The sequence below is a fragment of the Mandrillus leucophaeus genome, unplaced genomic scaffold (assembly GCF_000951045.1).
Source record: "Mandrillus leucophaeus isolate KB7577 unplaced genomic scaffold, Mleu.le_1.0 Scaffold190, whole genome shotgun sequence".
Classification (NCBI taxonomy): Eukaryota; Metazoa; Chordata; class Mammalia; order Primates; family Cercopithecidae; genus Mandrillus; species Mandrillus leucophaeus.
In genome coordinates, this window is record NW_012101921.1 from 3,572,075 (window position 1) to 3,595,383 (window position 23,309).

Here is a 23,309-nt window from a genome sequence, read left to right on the forward strand (position 1 = left end):
TCTCAAACTCCTAACCGCAGGTGATCCGCCCACCTCGGCCTCCCGAACTTGTGGGATTACGGGCATGAGCCACCTCGCCCAGTCAGATTATTTTTCTTTTTAATTAAAAAACACGAAAGGAGGGGGAAACACAAATAAAATGTGTTCAGTATCTATGTTTTTTCTACTTCACACTACCTTCTTCAACACCAAGAAGAAATCTTTAGTATTAAGTAATATTATCATACACTCATCATACAGAAGAAAAACTAATGATCAGAGATGGCAGGTAATTTTCCCAAGGTCACAGAACTTTCAAGTAAGATTCAAATCTTAGTCTAAGTTCAAAGTCCATGGTGTCTTTGTTTTCTCAGGCTACTCCCCACACAAAAGGTACATGGATTTAGCTGCTGAACAAGAAACAGAATATAATAAAATTACTTTTCTGTGCATGGATATCTTAAATGAATCGTGATGGAACATTAAGCAAAATGTACTACATTGTGTATGGCCAGTAAGGGTTTTTTTTTTTTTTTTTTTTTTTTTTTTTAAGGTGAAAAAACCCTGATAAAATTAGTTAACCATTTCATATGATTTTTATGGGTAGCTGAGGCCAATCAAGCAATTGCACTACCCAGCACATTATTATTATTATTGGCTAATGGTAGCCAATCTTCTTTTTTAAACAAGAGGTTTAATAAATGGACTAATACTTACAATGCTTTCACTTCCACTGCTTGTGTAAAATACTCTTTTGACAGCAGTAATTTAATGAGATCACTGTAGGTTTCAGCATTAAATACAACGTTTTGCTGTTTTGCTTTCAGGAAAATACCATATGCCTCTATGAGAGAAAACAGACAAAAAATAAATGAGATGACATTATTCTGAAATGCCAAAAGGATGGAAAAAATCCTGAAACAAAGACCTAAACCCAAATATTTCTGCTTTTCAATACCAACCCACTGTTGCCACTCTGTAGAGAGACACACTGACGTAATTCTTCAAATATTTTAAAGACAAAGCTACAGTTTTGGAAATTACAACTTAATCCACATGGATGGTGCCTGAAGGGGTTTCCTCTTAAAATGATTTCTCATACGAGCTTTCTTAAGTTGATGATAAATTATTTTCTTTCTAATAAAAATGAGAAACAGCTCTTCTGAATTTATGAAAAGATGATACTAGTTTCAAAATAAATCGCAAAATGTGTGTTAAAGTCCAAATAAACCAGAGGTATAATTTAGATTGAGGGGAGCAAAAGATTCATTTTAAAGCAATCTTTAATCTATAAGTGGGTGGTTACAATGGTTAACATTTCAACACAATAGCACTAAAGAGAATATAGCCTATAATTCTAAAATTAGGAGATCACATTATTTGGCTACGACAGGACTTATACAAAAACATACAATTTTCAAATATACAGATATCTAACAAGTAAACTAAGCAACATTTGTTTGACTGATTAACAGTTTTATTTCACTTGTTCACAATAACTGTCAGTGAATGAAAAGATGTTACCAAAAGAGAAGTAACTACACTTTTCAGTCACTTACTTTTCTGAAATAAAATTGCCTGGCTATAAACAGCCAACTGAAACTACAATCTACTCCCTTCTGTGTATAAACAAATCACAATAAAGATGGGGCATAACTGAACTATCACGTATGGCCTACGTGATAGTTCTACGAATATAGGGCTCAATGTAAGGAAATATAAAACTTCTAATTAAGACGGAACATGATATTATTTAATGTTCAGAAGAATATTTTAAGCTACTTTAGAAGTTTCTGAACATGCAAAAATTGCTATGCTTCTATGTATGAGTTAGGGGATGTGTGCATTAGCCCTTTAATTAAACTTAAGTGGCACTGTCAAAAGAAATATTTATCCCTTTAAGCTAAATTTGGAGAAAAAAAATATGACATTTATATTTGCATCTTAACTAAGGAGAACAGTTTGGGCAAGTGAAAGTAACAATGGCACAAGTTTATCACATTTCAAGTAAGTCTTCCATAGAACAGTCCCTGTTAGTCATTAAATTTCCAAGTGCCTTACACTAGATTTCTATGGTTGTGAACAACTGTATATTCCAGGACACTGGCAAAAAACAGAAAATAAAAACACGCTAATATGCAAGAAGAAACTCCAGTATCATTTCCATCAGATACCTAGTCTATTCGGTGTATTTCACTTTTCTGAAATGGGAGAAAATGACATATCTTCATTCGAGTACCAGTATCAATGCATCACAAATTTAAGAAAGTTTTATTTACTTATTAAAGTCACAGAACAGCTCTGCTAAATAAAATATTTAAACCACGACACACAATAAGATGACTGCAATAAAATCTGCCATTCAATACCCAATGCTTTTTAGGGGGCTAAAAACTTAAGATGCAATATAATTATTGTCAACTTCCTAACAATCATACATAATATTTCACTTATTTGGAAACTCTTGTTGTTTTCTAAAATTGTGGTCTTCACATTAACTTGGTGTGGCTGTGTATATTAGTCCCTATTAGTTTTTTTTTTTATTAGCATTTTACTATACCAAACCCATTCACCATACATTTGTTTCTGATGTGACAATCATGAGACGCCTTTAAGTAGACTGAACTACCAGAAAAGTGTTAATATAATCATTCAATTTTCAAAGCATTCACATTTCACGAAACATTCGAATCCTGAGATTATGGCCGGGCACAGTGGCTCACACTTGTAATCCCGGCACTTTGGGAGGCCAAGGTAGGAGGATCACTTGAGGTAAGGAGTTCGAGACCAGCCTGGACAACACGGTGAAACCCGGTATATACCAAAAATACAAAAATTCCCTGGGGGGCGCCTGTAATCCCAGCTACTTGGGAGGCTGAGGCTAAAGAATTGCTTGAACCCAGGAGACAGAGGTTGCAGTGAGCTGAGATTGCACTACTGCACTCTATCCTGGGTGACAGACCAACATTCTACCCCCCGCCCCCACCAAAAAAGAATTAACAGGATGAAACCAATTAGATAAATGAAAATTCCAGAATAGAAGTAGCTCTATATTTATAATACTCACTGCATTGTATTTAACTACTTTGTATTGAACTACATTGTATTTAACTACTTAAATGTTTTCACTTAAACTGTACACTAACTATTCATTTTGGTCAAATCAAAGCTTCACCAGAGGATGGGCTTTGTGGTGGCTCACGCCTATAATCCCAGCACTTTGGGAGGCTAGGTGGGCGGATCACTTGAGGTAAGGAGTTTGAGACTAGCCTGGCCAACATGGTGAATCCCCATCTCCACTAAAAATACAAAAAAAAAGAAAAAAAAAAAAAGCCGGACATAGTGGTGGGTGCCTATAATCCCAGCTACTTGAGAGGCTGAGGCAGGAGAATCACTTGAGCCTGGAGGGCAGAGGTTGCGCCACTGCACTCCAGCCTGGGCAACAGAGTGAGACTCTGTCTCACAAAAAAAAACAAAAAAAAAAACACTTCACCAGAACATTTACACAGTATTGATCAAGCTTAATCTTATACTTCACTTTCAAAGATGCATAGCATGTACTGAAAGATATATAGACTGAATAGACTGGTGCGCACCTGTAGTCCCAGCTACTTGGGAGGCTGAGACAGGAGAATCATTTGAACCCGGGAGGTGGAGGCTGCAGTGAGCCGAGAATGCACCACTGCTCTCCAGCCTGGGTGACAGAGCAAGACTCTGTCTCAAAAAGAAAAGAAAATGACTCAGAATGAATAAAAAGTTATACTATAGAGGTAACTGAGGAGGCATAAGAACTTAGCTTATTTTTACTTCATACATTTTACATCACTGCCACAAAATTTTTTTTTTTTTTCTGATAGGGTCTCACTCAATCACCTAGGTGCGATCATGGCTCAATGCAGCTTCAATCTCCTGATCCTCTCACCTCAACCTCCTGAGTAGCCAGGACTATAGGCCTGTGCCACCAAGCCAGGCTAATCTGTGTATTTTCTGGAGAGATGGGATACCACCAAGATGCACAGGCAGGTCTCAAACTCCTGGGCTCAAGTGATCTGCCCACGTTGGCCTCCCAAGCCTGTAAGCCTAGCCAAGCCTTCTAGTTAAGTTAGGAAATGAAGAAGTTCCATAAATGTCTACATTGGTTCCTTTCTAATAAACAAACCTCAAAACTATCAATACTAAAATTTAAAAAAAGAATTCTGTTGTATTTATTTCCTTAATGGTAAACTATCATAAACCATCCTTGAAATCCACCCTAAAACTGAAGGAATCATTCTATGGAAAGCTAGAATGAAAAGTAATAAAAGTAAAGAAAGTAAGAGTAATATATGCTTCTGGAACAGTATAAGAAGTCTAAGTGAAAATATAAAATTCAACTTGCAAGCTCCTATCAGAGGGTTAAAGATGGTCATACAAAATTTAAAGTAGGCATTAAGAGAGGTGAAGATGTCTTCAGGAAAACAATACTAGAGAAAGGGAAGAAAGTCAAGAAGCAGACCTCTAACCTCGAGATACTGCTGGATCACATCAATACACACTAGTATAGTAATTAGTGCCTTAATCATTTTTTGCTTTCAAGTAAGTTATAATATTTGCCACAATGCTATTTTCAAAAAAATATTTTTAATAAAAATGTATGCCAACAATGGCATTTATTATGAAAAATTTCAAATGTACAGAAAAGTATGAAGAATAGTACAGGTTGGGGGTGGTGGCTCATACCAGTAATCCCAGCACTTTGTGAGGCCGAGGTGGGAGGACCACTTGAGCTTAGGAGTTTAAGACCAGCCTGGGCAACATAGCAAGACCTCGTCACTACAAAAATTGGCTGAGTGTGGTGGTGTGTGCCTATGGTCCCAGCTACTTGGGAAGCTGAGGTAGGAGAACTGCTTGAGCCCCGGAGGTGGGGGCTGCAATGAACCATGATTGCAAACCACTGCACTCCAGCCTGGGTGACAGAGTGAGACCTGTCTCCAGAAAAAAAAAAAAGAATAATAATATAATGAATCTCACCTTCCATATATCCATCACTTATATCTAACAATTAACGTTTTATCAGATTTGCTTTTTTTCTTTGTTTTTTTTTTCTTGAGAGGGAGTCTCACTCTGTTGCTAGGCTGGAGTGCAGTGGTGCGATCTTGGCTCACTGCAACCTCCGTCTCCCAGGTTCAGGCGATTCTCCTGCCTCAGTCTCCCAAGTAGTTGGGACTACAGGCATGCACCAACACGCCCGGCTAATTTTTGTATTTCTAGTAGAGATGGGGTTTCACCATGTTGGCCAGGATGGTCTCGATCTCTTGACCTTGTGATCTGCCCACCTCAGCCTCCCAAAGTGCTGGGATTACAGGTGTGAGCCACCATGGCCAGCCTGCTTTGTTTTTTATAGCTTAAGCATTTTAAAATAAATTATAGAAATCTTGACTTTTTTCATCCTTCAATAACTCATGTGGATCTCAAAATTTCAGAACATTTTCCTATAAGTAAATCATAATACCATTATCACATCTAATAAAAATAAGTAATTCCGGCTGGGTACAGTGGCTCACGCCTGTAATTCCAGCACTTTAGGCAGGCAGAAGGATCACGAGGTCAGGAGATCGAGACCATCCCGGCTAACACGGTGAAGCCCCATCTCTACTAAAAATACAAAAAATTAGCCGGGTGTGGTGGTGGACACCTGTAGTCCCAGCTACTCAGGAGGCGTGAATCCAGGAGGTGGAGCTTGCAGTGAGTTGAGATCATGTCACTGCATTCCAGCCTGGGCGACAGAGTGAGACTTGTCTCAAAAAAAATAATGAGTAATTCCTTAATATTATCTACCACTCAGTCAACAGTTAAATTTTCCCACTTGCCCCAAAATGTTTTCGTTAAAGTATGGAAGGGGACAAGAAATATATAAAATTTAAGTCCTATCTCTAACCTACAGCACTTCCCACACTGCTATTAGAAAGAAGACCCCCCGCTCCCACACTGCCATTCCCATATGTGCTTGCCTTTGTTTTGCTTCAATTGGCAGGCATTCAATATATCTTTCTGGAAATCAGGTTCTGTAGTTGAGTCTGATGAAGAATCCAATGAAGAATTCAGGGAATGTTTTTCATCTTCATACCACTTTAAAACAAAATTATTCTGTTAAATAAAAACTGGTGATCTTTTCAGTATAAAAGTAGGCTACTCTATAACCTGATTATACTAACAAAATCTTGTTATGATTATGCCAAAAACAATTACCTCAGGTACCTCAAATGGAACTTCCTGGTTACCATCTCTAAGGATTTCCGCTAATAATCTTAATGTCTTCCCACGAGGAATAATATTTTCTTCCTGGATTTTATTCCAGACAGCATCAGCTCTTTGCCAGTCACCATTCATTTCTGTAGAATTTGATTAAGCAGAAATTAATCAATAAGTATACTAAAGAGAATTCACAAAAATATTTAGAACTTTTCTTATTTGATGTTGAAGAAAGCATTATTCCAAATGCTGCCCTTTAGGGAAAGGAACCAAATGTGACTGTGACCCGAAGTCAAGAAGGGAACTTTTCTCTGTACTTCTGAATTACAAACCAAAAATACCCTACCTATCAAAAAGCAGTAACAAGAAGCCCCCATCACACTTTATTAAACACTTTCAATCATGTTGATAAAAAGTTTGTCTTTTTAATGTTACTGAGAAAGTGCCTACTGCTGAAATCAAAATCAGAAACAGGTAACAATTCAACTATGACCTTTAGCCTTTGCAAAGATCATGGAGAGATATATATACACACACACTCTGCATATGGCACCATATATACATACATACCGTATGTATATATATGTGTACCATATGCAGTATACATATATACGCGCTCATATGCGGTGCATACGGTATACATACATCCATGATCTTTGCAAAGGCTACAGAACTGGGCTACACAGCAGAAGGTGTGCAGTGGGCGGGCGAGCAAACATTGCCCCGAGAGCTCCACCTCCTATAAGATCAGCGGCAGCATTACATTCTCATAGGAGCACAAACCCTATTGTGAACTGCGCATGTGAGGGATCTAGGTTGTGCGCTCCTTATGAGAATCTAACTAATGCCTGATGATGTGAGATGGAACAGTTTTATCCCCAAACTATCCCTGTCCCCCACCACAACCTGGTCTGTGGAAAAACTGTCTTCCATGAAACCAGTCCCTGGTACCAAAAAGGTTGGGGGCTGCTGCCGTATAGTACACAGCTGTAGTGTGTATAAAATGACTTAAAGTGTGTAATTCTCTTTACAAGTGACAAACCTTTTCACTTAGTTGAATAGAGAGAATAGTCTATGTTTCTTCTGTCGACACGAAGAGTTTCTATGACCATGTAAGATACGTGGAATCTCCTTAGATTTCTTATCTCAACTGATAATGCTATCAGACTATTACAAGGGGACAGGAAGTCAGCTGGGAAGGAAATAGGTAGATCCCTTCGTATTGAAAAGTCCATTTCCTTTCATGCGGTAATCTAGTCTTTACAAATAGCAAAAACTCCAGAATCAAAACTTTGTTTTTAGAAATTCTCATGGTTGGAAAAAGGAAAGATCAAGTCATTTAATATAATAAATTAATTTCTGCTTGTGAAAAACTGGGGCAAGATATGAAAAATGTCACATGACACCAAGTGCAATACAATTATTAAATGTACAGAAAACCTGCTTTAGATGTCTTTTTTTTTAAAATTTGCCAGCATGTATAAGAAATATCTGGATTGTGTGGGGTCCAGCTCTAGGAAGGAAGGGTTTGTTTTAGAGCACAAATGTTCCAGGCAGCATGAATACATTTGTTCCTCAGCATTTTAGAGGAAAAATACTAAAACACGTAGGATTTTCCTAGATTATTCTCCCCAAAACCAAAAAGTTAAGTTTTTTGATAACTAATGACTCCTAAAAGTAAAAAATTTAAAGAACAAAAAACAAAGCATACTCATTCTTCAAGGGAAATTAGCAATTTAAAAAAAAAAAAAAACCCTTAAATAATAAGTAGAGAAATTCCCCTGGGTCACACAGACTGAAGCCTAAACTTTTTTTTTTTTTTTTGAGATGGAGTCTTGTTCTGTTGCCCAGGCTGGAGTGCAGTGGCCTGATCTCAGCTCACTGCAACCTCCGCCTCCAGGGTTCAAGCGATTCTCCTGCCTCACCCTCCCAAGTAGCTGGGATTACAGGTGTGTGCCACCATGCCCCGCTAATTTTTGTATTTTTAGTAGAGACAGGGTTTCACCATGTTGGCCAGGATGGTCTTTAACTCCTGACCTCAAGCAATTCACCTGCCTTGGCCTCCCAAAGTGCTGGGATTATTGGTGTGAGCCACCGTGCCCAGCTGCAGCCTAAACTTTCACACAGATTACACTGCAAGGAGGCCCAGATGGCAGAAATTAACGTAAAGTGCAGAGTGATTTTATACATACACTGATAAAATTAACCCAAGTAATATAAAAGCCTTACATTTACAACCAATTTTCAAAACAAGACTCTCATTAGCTAATTACGCTTTTTCTTCATTAAAATGTTGTGTAATATAAAATTGAAGTATTTCAAGTATGTGAAAGTATAAAACTTATTTGATTTAAAAAAAAAAAAAATCCAAGTCTCTGAATCTTTATTCCGTAGAAGGAAAAAAAGTGGAGCACTTCTGTTGACTGCCAAAAGGTCCTTGTGGACTGTGGGAAGATAGGGAAGGTTTCCAACAGCTAGACACAGTACTGCTAAGGACCTTTAAAAGGGGACTTAATTATTCTGAACAATAAAAAGGTGGGTGGATAATCTACAGCTCTGTGCCTTTAGGCTGTAAGAATTCTGGGAACATCATTTTCTTTGTTTAAAAATTGCACAAAACTATATAAAAAGCTTCTACTTTGGGAGGACAAGGATATTACAGAGATGCACCTGTTAAAATAGACTAGTGGGCAGGCACAGTGGCTCGTGTCTGTAATGCCAGCACTTTGGGAAGCTGAGGTGGGCAGATTAGTTGAGGCCAGGAGTTCAAGACCAGCCTGGCCAAGGTGAAACCCCATATCTACTAAAAATACAAAAATTAGCCACGTGTGGTGGTGCATGCCTATAATCCCAACTACTGGGGTGGCTGAGGCAGGAGAACCACTTGAACTTGGGAGGTGGAGGTTGCAGTGAGCCAAGATTGTGCCACTGTACTCCAGCCTGGGTGACAGAGTGAGACCCTGTCTCAAAAAACAAACAACAACAACAACAAAAAGACTAGCAACTTAAGAAAATATTTCAAAATACAGATGAGAATTAGTATAATATAGCATGAAACAACTCAGTAAATATTTTTCAGAGGGAAAAAATTTCCTGGAATTGTATCTGGATCACAAAATACAAAACAAAGATTTGAAGTAGTCAAGCAAATCAGTGTGTCAAAATCTGCAGCTGTGTGTAAACTCTCACAAATGTGCAGAAAGGCTATGCCTTTTTTTATAATATCCTTTGTGTGTTTAAAATCCTACTGAGACAATAATGTTATTCAAATAATCTAACAGCCACAAACTTGAGCTAAGACCAAGAAATGGACACACTGCCTCTATAATCACATCACTTTCCTGGAACTCACAGTTCCCTCCTGAAAGAACAAGAGGACAGACTGTTCTAAATGACCTCTGAGAACCCTTACGTTATAAGACCAAAGATTTCTGACAATATTAGTGAATTTTACAAGAATAGACACAGTTGTGGGGCAACATTTTATGGCTATGGAACCAGGGTATACCAGGTGGCACTTTTCACACGTGTTCTCTATGGTATTAAACTAAGAGATCTCTACTTCAGGGTTTTAATCATAAGGCTGATGGTTTTTACACAATGATATGATGGTGCAATTTCCATATTCCCCATGTCAATTACCTGATTATGGGACCTAAGTATCATTCCCCTATAAAATAAGGATTACAGTCTAGGACAGGAATGATGTAACATAAGCCTGGATTGTCTTGTTATGCCTGAAAACAAGGCACTAACAAAGACTAATGGGGTGTGTCAGGCAACATAGAATCCAACACAGGAGCCAATGTGAAGGGGTTCCCAATGGCCAAAGACGAGATAATGTGAACACTAAAACAAATAAGGACTAAAATAAAACACAAATATATTTGAAGAACCCATAAATTCATTAAAAAAAATTCATCAACTTCAGAGGTTTTAAGGATACCAGCAGTCAAGATTCGTATTTTAAAAGGGAGAAAAAGCAAGTATTTTTCTTGTGAATTTATTTCATATTGTTAAGTAAAACAAAAGCCACAGAATACAGTGTAGAAATGTAGAACATGAAACATGTAAAGTATAAAACAATCAAAACAGGATATAAAAGAATCAAAATAATAGGTACATACATAAAAAATATATGGATATAAAGGTAGAGAGAGGGCAGTGTATAGAGAAGACATGGAAAGGATGGCCAACTGACAAAGTTACATCTGAGATAAGAGGTTAGGGGGAGGCGGTGGACACAATGACGTTTTCAGAGTTACCTAGTATAGTATTACATTGTTTGAATCTTTAGCAATCAGAATATGTTCATTTCACTTGTGTAATAATGGAGGAGGAAAAGGCCACACAATACGAAAAGAAATGTAAATGGCTATACTTACTTGAAGAAATAATATATAAATCATTATTGAGATAGAATAAATGCTGAGGTTATACAGACTTTTTAAATAGATTCAAAGAATTATATTGCAAACTTACAAATGTAAGGCAGCTTGACTCTTGGCTAGACTACTATACAAAGAAACTAATTTCTACTTTCTATCTATAAAGAAGAAGTGTTCAGAACATAGGAAAATGTCATATAGAAATAATAGAAAATTCCTTAAGCAAGTGAGGAAGTCATTTCATTCACGTAATTAATGTTTGTTATAGTTCCTAGAAGCTAATTTTGCAAGACTGTCACAATGAAAGCTCAAAATATATTGGAAAGGATAGAAATGAAGTTTGAATAATGACAAAATTTTGTAACAGATCATGTTATACTGAGTCCACAGAAAATGCAAGCACTTTTATGTTAATAAAAGCTTGTATTTAAATGTATGTAAGACTTATGCAATGCAGTTCCATGGGTGTTGGCTGAGCTACATATCTGTGTTTTGTGCCTGTTTCTGTAGTATAATTTACCACGGAATTAAGTGTGTACAGGTATGTGAAAAGTACTGTTTTAAAATAAACAAAGGAAAGTTGCTTTTCAACAAATTATCTAAAAAGAAACTACTAATTCAATCTCTTTCAAGGGCTCAAATTGCATCCTAAGAAAGAAATCCACAATGCAAAATATGGATTTTTAAAAAGTATGAGTCCACATTTACTACCAATTCATATCATATGTTCCATTCCAAAGCAACTGAGTCCATGTAACAATATTTAAATAGTGGCACAAGTCTGAAGGCAAAATGCAGAAGGGGATAGCTTGCTTCTTCTTCAGAAAGGAAAGGATTAGGGCTATTATAATCAGATTATCTATTTATAACATGGCAGAAGGTAGGTATACAAATGTGGTTAAAAAGTATGTATACTTCTCTATAGGATTCCACTGGCTTCCAGCCTCCTAAGAAGCTAACCACACTCTGCCAACCTTCTCAAACTACTGGCTCAAATGCAACGCAAGAATTGGAGACAGGTGTCCAACAGGACAGATAGAGGAAATTAAGGACAAGAAAATAGTATTAAACCTCAAAGACCATATATCCCTAATGGAAATTTTAAGATGAAGCTAAACGTTGTACATTTTTATTGTTTCTTTAAAAAAAAAAAAAGAGGCCGGGCACAGTGGCTCACGCCTGTAATCCCAGCACTTTGGAAGGCTGAGGCAGGAAGATTGCTTGAGCTCAGGAGTTCAAGACCATCCTGGGCAACGCAGTGGGACCCCGTCTCCACAAAAAGTAAAAGAAAAAAAAAAATTTAGCAGGGTGTGGTGGCACATGCCTGTAGTCCCAGCTACTTGAAGAGGCTGAAGTGGGAGGATTTCTTGAGCCCAGGAGGTTGAGGCTGCAGTGAGCTCTGATCACACCACTGTACTCTAGCTGGGGTGACCCTGTCTCAAAAACAAAAAACAAAACAAAACTAATAGTGAAAGTTCTTCTGAACAGGAAGAAGTTTGTGTGGCCCTAGACTACCACATACTTACACTTGTTCTTACCCGCTGCGGTGTTAAGACTTGATGATGGGGCTGACCCTTTCAGCAGAGCACTACCTTTACATCTGCAGTGCCTACCACAATGTCTAGCACACAGTAAGGGCTTCACAGATTTTTTTTTTTTTCTGAATCAAAGTTTATATAGTCTTCTATGAGGACTACTTGAAATAATAAGACACATTCAGACATACAGTCAGTGTTTCTTTTGAGCTTGGCACATTAGAATTTCATCATGAAACTGTTCTTTAAAAGGAAGAAAAAGTAGGTGCTCAAATACAGATTATAATTTGCAATTTGAGGACCAACTGCCTAAAATACAGGTTTTTAATTCTATACATTCAATACCAACCTCAGCATTGTGTGCAAAAACTTGATCATCGCTCAAGCCAAAGTCTTAAGAATTACACTGTGAAATGTGTATTTCAATACAACCAAAAATTGGAATATAAATTTTTTAGCAAGTTTAATTTCATTTACATCATCAAGATGTAAAAGAAAGCTTTCAATGGTAATAAACACAAGTCTGAAAAGACAAATAAATCCCCTTATTTGTTTGGTGAAGGGAAATTTGCCAAGACAAAAGAAGAACAATAAATCTAGATAAATATCCATGAATCATATAGGAAAAGGTCACTGGCTGTTCTAAGTGTTATTCCTCTCCACTAAAATATCCTAAAAGAAACTGTAAAGCTCCAAATGTGTACACTGGTATAAAAGTACTAGAGCATTGTTGGAAAAGAGAGATCAAAAGTTTCTGAAATGTCAAATACAAATACTAACATTTTAGCCTCAGAAAAGAGTTAAGGATGTGAATGAAGATTAAGGCACAAAAATGAATAACGTAGTGTTGTTTTAGAAATGGAAAATGGAAATCTATTCACAAACCCAGTAACAGGAGATGGGCTGAATAAATTTCAGTACATCTATGTAGTATTTTAGTTATTTGTAGGTGATTAAATATAGAAAATTGTTTGTAATATATAACTGAGTCAAAAATATATGACATTTTAAAAACTGTTTAACAATGAGTTTGTATATAGATATGCAAGATGTGCATCTTCTTGCAAAAAGAAAAAAATATCTACATACATCAACGTTTTGGTGGTTACCTATTTATAAAAGTGACCAACAAATTTACCTGAAGGTTTAAATAAAAAGAACAGAAAGATCATTCTTACCTCAAAAAGTCCTATTAAATTCTGTGGTTCTGAAGAAGGTTTTCGTACTTTCTCATTATTGCAGTAAGAAGGTCAGAAATTATGAAGATATACAGTGCCTAGTGCTACAATATAACATTCTGTGATAAAATTCAATCTAGCCTCTACTTGAGCCTCTGTTGAATGAAAACTGCCTTCTGACAATCCCTGGAGCTCCCTCAAAACCAAATACTCCTTTCCTGCCACTGCCTTCAACAGAATAAATGAAAACATGAAGAATAGTTAAATCACTTACTATACAGTTTTAGCAGATTGTAGTACATCTGGTCTCTATCACATTCAAATAGCTTCTGTGTCAGCTCCACTAATTTTTCCAGAGTTTCAACCTTAAAAGTAAGATTAAGAGATAGATCTACCTTGCTATATATTTTATAGTTAACAAACAGCAGTGGAATAATCTTTCAAATTAGCTTTACCAAAGGGCAGTTTAACTTCATTTCAAAAGTTAATGGGCTGAGCACAACAATGTGAATGAACTTAATGCCACTGAACTGTATACTTATACAGGGTTAAATGATAAATCTTACATTTTATTTATTTTACCACGATTTTAAAAAAATTTGGAGTCAAGAACACAACGTGAATAATTAATTCAAAGATATCTGGGTGGGAGAACTCAATGAGAACATCGTACACTAACAAAATACTTCTCCCTCCAAATTTTACACTCTTCTTGCCCTGGGGCTTTTATTTGGCATGATGCAAACAGGTACCTGCACCAGAGGAGGGCAAGCAGAAATTCCAGAGCTCTGGGAAGCAACTCCTCCTGCCACTAAGGACTAATGAAGGCTTAGTGCATTAGTGCCAAGGACACAAGGTCGGCCTGCTCCAACCAACTAGTTAAAGATAAAATCTTCAGGGCCCAGGTTAACAATTTAGGGTTTCTACTGCACCTCAGGAATAATAAATAAGCCATTGCTTATCTGGCAAACAACCAAGATAAACACTGCTTCTACAATGCCCCGTCTCTGGAAATCCCAAAACGTTCACGTGACACACAGGACCCTTGCCTTTTACTCACAGTTTTAGGTGACTGAGACATCAGAATCAAATACAAACCTGATTATTTGCAATACATTTGTCACAAAACCACTGAAGCTTTGTAGATCGAGCTCTAATCCCTGGAGTCTGTAAAATAAAATAATCACATAGCACCCAAGGTAAGGCTTCGGCTGAATATTATTTTTTTCCTCAGAGACAGTTTCTTTTCTTATGAATTTGCTGCCAAACATATATACTAAACTTATATACTAAACTATATATACTAGTATACAATGTATATACTAAATTTATACTATAACTAATACAAAACTAAAATTAACGCCATAGTTATCATAGACCTTTAAGTAAGATTAGAACAGAGCATAAAACACAACCTATATTTAACCTGTGCCTAGAAGATGCCAATTATTTCCAAATGCTGCATTGCAGGTCAATGTTAATTCCATAAATCTTTAATTAATAAAATGGTTATACTTTCTTTAGTTCAAAAATAAGCGATAAACTAGAAAATGTCAAATAAAACATGGGTGTGTCAACATTCACATGCATGTGCTCTTTATTTTTTTATTTTTTTATTTTTTGAGACAGAGTCCCACTCTATTGCCCAGAATGGAGTACAGTGGCATGATCTCAGCTCACTACAACCTCCGCCTCATGGGTTTAAGCAATTCTCCTGCCTCAGCCTCCCAAGTAGTTAGGATTACAGGTGTGTGCCACCACGCCTGGCTAATTTTTATATTTTTGGTAGAGACGGGGATGCACCATGTTCCCCAGGCTAGTCTCAAACTCCTGGCCTCAAGTGATCTGCCCATCTCAGCCTCCCAAAGTGCTGGGATTACAGGCATGGGTCACCTGTAATAGACTCAGGAGACAAAAATTATCAATGTTACACAAAATAACAATTGTCACAATAATAAACCATTGGCTTTCGTTTTTAAAAGAAAATGCTTTGCAAAATTCACAGTGATAAAAGTACTCTAATGACTTTTGCCTAGCACCTAAAACTAAATGTTTAGACAGCAAAACAAGCTAAGTACTTTAAAATTGGTTTATAGTCTTAGTTTATTTAAACAATTGAGACATATGTTACATCCTCAATTCAAAATTACTATTGTTTGGTCAGTAAGTCTGGCCTCAAAGCACTTATTTTACAATTTTGGATACTGGAATAAAATACAAAGCATTTCAACATAATTCCAAGGATTTGTCACTCTATAGTATTTTCATCATCTGTAAGAGGGCTTCACCATTAAATACTACATTTCAATCACAGCATTATAAGAAAACTACATACTCATTAGCCCTGGCTGTTACAGTCTAGAGGAGGTACCTTTACTGCTTTCTCCACTCACTTCTGTTGATCAAACCAGGTATCCCTTCAATCTAATCTCTTATTTATAAGTCCTCATTATTTTTAATTTAAAAAAATAACATTGTACAATGTTAATTTACGTACTGAAGTGGAAACTAACATCTTGCAGCTTTGGTGGGATGACAGAAAAACTGGTAGACTAGAAGTTGGATAACTTGTTCTCATTTCTTGTATCCACTTTTTGGGATACAGGAAATCACTGATGAATAAATTAGTCATGGAAATATAGTCTCAAATACTACTAATGTCTATATTCAGGCACAATTTCTTCTCAGGGATTTTTCTTACGTTATTTATTTCGTTTCACATGCGTAATACTGAAAATGAAAGCAATGTCAACATATACTAAAAGCGCTTGAAAAATTAAAAAATAATCCTCTTCAGAACATGGCAATATGCAAGGACTACACTCATTTACAACTTTCAATATTATTGCTGATCCAAATGCCAACAATCTAAACAGCACAACTTTTATGACATACTCTTTCGGTTTGTGGCTGATTAATCTGCCTGTCTTTGGCAAGACAGCCGATTTATATGGCAGATCTTCCCATGTTTCATTTTGAAATTGAGAACTTCAAATATAAATCTCAATCATCAAAAGAACATCTAGGTCAGATTAACTAAATCTCCTAGGCTGCTGTAATAGTCAAGATTTCTGGCTTATCTCTTAACATCGGAACACTGCAAGTTGAAAGCAGAAATAGAAAATGTAATAAAAACATGGAGAAGAACAGAATTCTAATTGGGATGTTAAATATAACATCAAAAACAGTTAATGTTAATTAAACTCATCTTTAGTTCTTTCTGTGTTGCTATATACAATCCATCTAATGAATAGTGAGGATAAAATAATTATTTTTACAGAAACAATTGCATGTTTGTTTCCACCTGAGCTACTGTGCTTCAAACCACAACTTTCTACAGTTGCAATTCACTAAGTTTAATTGTATAGGGGGAAAAAGTAATCCAAAGTCAAAAATAATTGTCATTACTTTAATTTCATTGCAACACTCTGATGTAAATTTACCATAAAAGCTTATCATAAACTTCTATGTATACTAGTAAAAACAGATATCCAATAATTATTACCTGTTAAGTAAAAAGAAATGAAGAGTTTTTCTACTGCATTTCAAACTCTGTCTCAAGGAAGATTATCCTGAATTTAACTCAAATAGAAATTTACACCTGTTTTGATTTTTCTTGCCACTACTGCTGGAGATGTCAAATGAAAGCAACAACAAAAACCGCCCGCTCTAGCCTCATGTCCCCTAGTTAACACAGTAGGAGGAAAAACCATGTCCACAAGGACTTTAAAGAAGGGACAAAGACAAGAACATGCTGGAGAAGGTGGCATGCACCTGTAGTCCCAGCTACTCGGGAGGCTGAAACAGGAGAACTGCTTGAGGCCAGAAGTTCAAGGCTGCAGTGTGTTATGACTGCACCTGTGAATAGCCAAGGCACTCCAGTCTGGGTAACATGATGTGACCCCCGTCTCTTAAAAAAAAAGAAAACAACATCCCCACCCCAACCTAAGTACTGTTCAAGTACAACTGACCCGTGAACAATATAGGGGTTAGAGTTTGACCATCTGTGAAGTCAAAAAGCCACATATAACTTTTGACTTCCCAAAGACTGAACTACTAATAGTCTACAGGTGACTGAAGTCTTACCAATAACAAATAATTGATTAACGCATATTTTGTATGTTACATGTATTATATACTATATCCTTACAATAAAGTAAGCTACAGCAAGAAAATGTTAAGAAAATCGTAAGAGAAAATACATTTACAGTATTGTATTTTTTGATATTGTAAGTTTATGACATCTTTTTACAAGATGAATTTCTATCTGAAATGGCAGGCAACCAGAGCTGCAAACCTCAATCTACAGTACATATCAAGCAATTCAACCTTTTCTTGAAATGTCACAACTTTACTTCTTAGAAGCACTTCCAGCATCACTAGTGATACTGTGTATGGATGTCATGGTGTTATTCAAAATAATTACAGTAATACAATATGTACTACAGCGAATTTAATGTACTTATGACTAGTACTTTGTTACTTTTGTTTACATTTCTCTCAGCTGTGAATGGCAGCATGTATAGTCTATGTGTGTGTAAGTTTTGATAAATGTTAACTTTTAATAATAGATTTGTGTATGTTTTGTGGTAGCAAATGATAAGATAGACTAGAATCTGCCTATATTTTAAGCATTCATGACATACCTTTTTCTTAATTTTTTCAGTATTTCTAGGCTATGCAGTTCATCTGTGAGTTTTTTCAAATCTCCAAAAACTTTTCCAATATAGTTACTGAAAAAAAGCCTACACGTAAGTGTACCTACACAATTCAAACCTATGTTGTTCAAGGATCAACTATATTTATCCCCATAGATAGCACAGAACAAGGGAGCAGGAAAGGTCTCACGGTACTTATTAAATCTTTTAGCATTTGTCCTTTTCTCTAAAATTTTCCAAGATAGACTTGAAGACCATGTATAATAGGGGGGAAAATATGAACTAAAAATTATCCACCTGACCAGGTGTTATAGGAGACACTAAACTAACTCACGAAAGAAGGGGGTATACATTTACATGAGAACTGACATATCTTGAAATTTTGGGGGACAAGACAAAAAAACAAAAACAAACAAATGAAAAAAAACCCCTAGCTCTAAAATCCATTGTCTGTGTATAGGATTCACCCTGGCTTATTAAGGAAGGCAAATGGGAGAAAAAGTCCTGAATTAGTAACAAAGACTGGGAGATCACTGGAATCCAAACTTTTGGTCTTAAAAGTCATCAAAAGAGTTTTTCCCCCCACTGAGAAGAGATCAAAATTTACTCTGGCTGCAGTGTGATGGAAAGGCAAAACAGCAGATAAGGAGAGAGGGAAAAGTCAAGAAAGAGGAATTCTGGAGAAAGGGTAAGTTGTTTTTGACAGTTCAGATATTGAAGGGTCATGAGATCATGGAGGTAGGAAGGTACAGGGGAACGAACAGAAAACAGAAACTCAGGGCCTGGTTTCAAATTCCATAACTACTATACGTTGAATATTCCTTATCCAAAATGCTTGTGACCAGAAGCGTTTCAGATTTCAGATTTTTCTGACTTTTGGATTATCTGTATTATTTACTAGTTGCACATTCCAAATTCGAAAATCCAAAATCTTGTAAGCATTATTTTTAACGGCCACATCATTCCATTTCATAAACAAGCTGAAGTTCATTTGTGCCCTTTCTCCTTTGAGAAAAACTTTCACTGTTACAGGTAATAATCATAATTTATATCTTTACCTACTTTGGTTTTCAGATCATTTAGGCTCATTTAGGATCATTTCTCAAAAGTGGATCAAATGTCATTACCATTTTGAAAGCCCCTGATACATAAAAACAGCAATGTTGTTATGACTTTATGGATGGGATCTCCTTTATGGTTCCTATAGCAGAGCCAGAACTAAAACTCAGGGTTCCTGAGTGCTAGTCCAATACTCCTATTGCTAGAAATTATGGTAAAATAAGGTATTTCTCTGTAAACAAACAAACAGAAAAATGACTTCATTCTTTTAGTCTATGATCTTTTCAGGTACTTCATTTACCTCCCAGAAAGAAAGTGTTGCAGACCATATCAAGTATCACTTTTCGGGTTACTCATTTTTTTTTTTCAAGACCAGGCAGAGATTATATATACAAGCAAAAAAGTTAAATAACGTATGAAATGTAACCATATTAAAGGTTTTCTATCAAGAAATGTATTATTGAATTTAACCCTTACCCCTTTGAGCAGTTCTGCAATCACTTACTGAATGCCTGTCATGTGCCAGGCACTGCTAGGTTCTCAGAACCAGCACAAAGATGAGAAAAAAATTCTGCTTTAAACTTAGCATTTCTTACTCTAACCTCTTCCCTTGGGTTTGATTCCCAAGAGTTCTTGAGACAGCCTACAGAGGATGTATCTGCAGAAGAGATAAAAAGATTGACTTCTACACAGGAAAGAATGGCATAGAGAAGGAAGGGAATCAAACTAACATTTATTAAATGTCTGATAATGTACCAGACACTCCAGATGTCATTTTATTAGTATTATCTAATAAGAGTTCTAAGAGGCAGAAGGATAAAGGGAGGAACCTCTTTGCTGCCTCAGGGTCCTGGCCCAGGCAGTTCCTTCTGCTTGGAATGCTTTTGTCTCTACTCTAAGTGGAAACGCACAATTCATCTTTTAATTCTCACCCCAAACACTGCTACACTCAAAATTAGGGTAATGGTGGTGGATTTTTAAGACACTTTACTCAGTCATCTCAAATGCTATGTAAATGATGGATAGAGACCTGAGTTAACAGAAAATAGGGTGAATTAACATAGGTACAAGATAAATGGAGCTCTTAGATCTGATACAGTATCTCCTATCATGAACCCTTAAAGGTGGCATTGGCAGATTTCTTCATCTGAAACCTCCAGAATGAAGCTCTTTAGCGAAGGTGATTGATAGCATTTGCATGGCTTCTGAGTTGGACCAGTTTCCCCTTCCCTCCTTCCTTTCCTTCTCAGTCTTTCTCCCTTCCCTTCATTCCAGTTGAAGAGATAGACCTTTAATAAGAGAATCTACAGAATGTAGTAATTGCTGTAAGATGAAGTGTTATAGAAAGGACTTTTTCCAGACTAGGTCTTTCTGAGGATGGCTTGTGCCCAGGAGGTCAAGGCTGCAGTAAGCTAAGCCACCACTGTACTACACAGCCTGGGTAACAAAGCAAGACCCTGTCTCAAAAAAAAAAAAAAAAAAAGACTGGAGACTGTCAAATATATTACACATAACACATGATACACGTATGCCAACTCATTTTAAAAACAAACAGACAAAAAAACAGGTCATATTTACTACACACTGAAGCTTGCCTATGACTGGTTTATCTAATTATTTCCACAATGCTTCAAATACAAAGCAAGTCTGGAAATTCAACCATAGTGAATCTACCCAATGATAAGACACTATTGCTTTTTTTGGGAATTATAAAAATGTTGCTCATGACTTGTAGTATTCTTTCTGTAAAGCTATTCTTTACCCTTTAAAAAATTTTGTACACACCTACTATAAAAATTCTGTCACCAGCAGACAGCCATTCCTAAATGTGGTTGTACTCTGGCAAAGCTCTAAGTAATTAAGAGGCAGTCTTCTCTTGCCTATTCATGTGACAAACATGTACTTTATGCTGAACATCGTATTTTGAATTACGTGAGGTAAAGAAGACAACACAATCCCTACCTTTAAGGGGCAAAGGGAATTATTATTATTGATCACTTACCATAATCCAGGAAACATGCAAGCTGCTTTACCTACATTATGTGATTGAATCTTAAAGACAGATATTATGTTCTCTTTTATACATGAGGAAGCTTAGAAAGGTTTAGTAACTTGTCCATTAACACATAAGCAGGTAGATGGCAAAACAAATCACTCTTCTGCCTCTGGCTCTATCACATCTTACTACACAAAGACAGGCACATGCTTTCCTCCTGTAGAACCTCTCAAAGCTGAGCTTCATTTCTGCTCTGATCAGTGACCTGCTAATATTGACACTGTACATATAGGGCAGCAGAACTCAATAGCCAGACAGCTCTTCTCAGGTTTGGATTCACTGTACTTTCAGAAGTGAATGTGGAAGAAATTGTACCATTTTCTAGAAAATGTAAATGAACCACTTAAACTACAGAAGCGCCTGTCCAACATAGCACGACAGCACGCCCCACTGTCCGCTGACAAGTGGGCAGACTGAATCATAAAATGAAAAGAGAAGAAAGTTCTGAATTGATTTCACAGTCCTCCTTTTCTATACTATACCATTCTCTTCAAAAAACATCAGGAGGAAAAAAATATAGTTTTCTGGGTTGTGTGCCTACATTTTCAGTTTCATGATAAGCAGTCATCAATATACAAATAAGGAGGTCAAACACCACTGTTGCATCCTGTCCCCTGTTTATTTTTGGAAAACAACACTGACTAAAAGCAAAGTATAATCTGAGAAAACCCATGATTATTGACGTATTTATAAGTTAACAGTTTTAATCACATGAAATAATTTTTCTTAAGGCAATGGGTCCATCTTCTGTGAAATGTTTTGTTTTCTTAGTGGACACAGAATTGTTTAATAGTGAAATTAATAACAATTTGGACAGACTTTTATAGTTAGCCCTTGACTTATCAATTCCACCAAGCAAAATTTAGTAAAGCCTAGATAAAATATACTAATCCTAAATAGGCCAGGTTTGTCACCTACCATTTCCCATAAGCTGCTTACCATAGTGGAAAAAAAAAAGAAGAAGAAGAAGAAGAAAAAAATTTAAATTAAATGCCAAACAGTTGCAGACAGCACTTGTTTGGCTGATTAACTTGTAGACAAGCATTACAAATAAATCTGAGCATGGTCTGCAGCAAATTAAATTCCACTGCTTTTAAGAACAAAGAATTCTTTGGCAAAGAGGATTAGCAACTTTACACCCCGGAATGCCAGTTTAATTTAATTGTTCCACAATCCAAGATTTAATATGCAAATATCATTTTGATATATAATAGTGAATTTAACAAAGTGAGGAAACAAATTTAATATACAACCAGACTGCCTTTTCTGAACTGTAATTATATACAAAAAAGAAGCTGGCCGAGATCCCCCTCCCCCCACATTATTGGGATTGAATTCTATTAACATGAATCAGAACAAGTGTAATTAAAGGTTAAAATTTTTAAATGTATTCTAATTAAGAGTCTAAACAGCTCTACAATTAGAATACTGTAGTTAAAATCACACCTCAATGATCTTCTTGGCTTCTTTGTAATTTCCTGTTTGTAGGAAGGCAAAGAAGAGATCATAGAGCATCACCATTTCACCTTGTTCTTGGCTCACAAAGTCCATTGCTAGGGAGGAGAGAAAAAATATACATATTAGGAGAAAAAAAAAAAACACCAGAAAAAACAGTATCATATGAAGTTCCAGACAAATACAAGAAAAATTTGTTTTAAAAAACAAATATTAAGAATAACTTAAAGATTATAGCTATACTGACTAATTAAGTACCTAACAGAGTAGCTTCAAAGAGAACTAGTAAGGATAAGGGTAAAAAAATCTTCATAAAGGCAGATCACCAAGAAGTAGAACACAAAAATAATAGACATTTTTTCAAAATGAACAGTTACTAAAATCAAGAACATGTATAATATTGGAAATCTACCCCATATTTTTCTTTTAGATTTCACAAGTATAAAGAAAGTTTATCTGAATGTGCTGGCCTTCTGCTGAAGTTTCTCTTAACAATATACTAAGATTAAATAAGCAAGAAGGGAAAAAAATCCAACTACATTAAGATATTAGAAAGTGACTAACCTTTCTGAATTAGATCAGTCTCGCCTTTCTCTATCAGTTTACACAAGATATCATGCATCCTTGGTAATATTTTATACTTTTCACAGCAGTCAATGGCGACATCAAGAGCGGTAGACAGGTCATCCCTTAGAAGCAAAAAAATTAACGAATAAAATAAATCTAATTCAGCTTAGTCTCTCAGTAATACTTTAGAGAGGTGTTTAATG

At 36.2% G+C, this 23,309-nt stretch overlaps 1 protein-coding gene across 1 annotated transcript in view; it reads right to left on the minus strand.

Moving 5' to 3' along the window:
- Positions 1-23,309, minus strand: part of LRPPRC (leucine-rich pentatricopeptide repeat containing) — a 142,795-nt gene that overhangs the window by 31,931 nt on the left and 87,555 nt on the right. Inside the window, exons 24-30 of the mRNA XM_011978201.1 lie at positions 23,104-23,228; positions 22,531-22,637; positions 14,410-14,478; positions 13,586-13,676; positions 6,202-6,350; positions 5,970-6,087; positions 697-823 (exon numbers count right to left, since the gene is read on the minus strand). Of these exons, the coding sequence (XP_011833591.1) occupies positions 697-823; positions 5,970-6,087; positions 6,202-6,350; positions 13,586-13,676; positions 14,410-14,478; positions 22,531-22,637; positions 23,104-23,228 (786 nt within the window). The remainder of the gene's footprint in view (positions 1-696; positions 824-5,969; positions 6,088-6,201; positions 6,351-13,585; positions 13,677-14,409; positions 14,479-22,530; positions 22,638-23,103; positions 23,229-23,309) is intronic.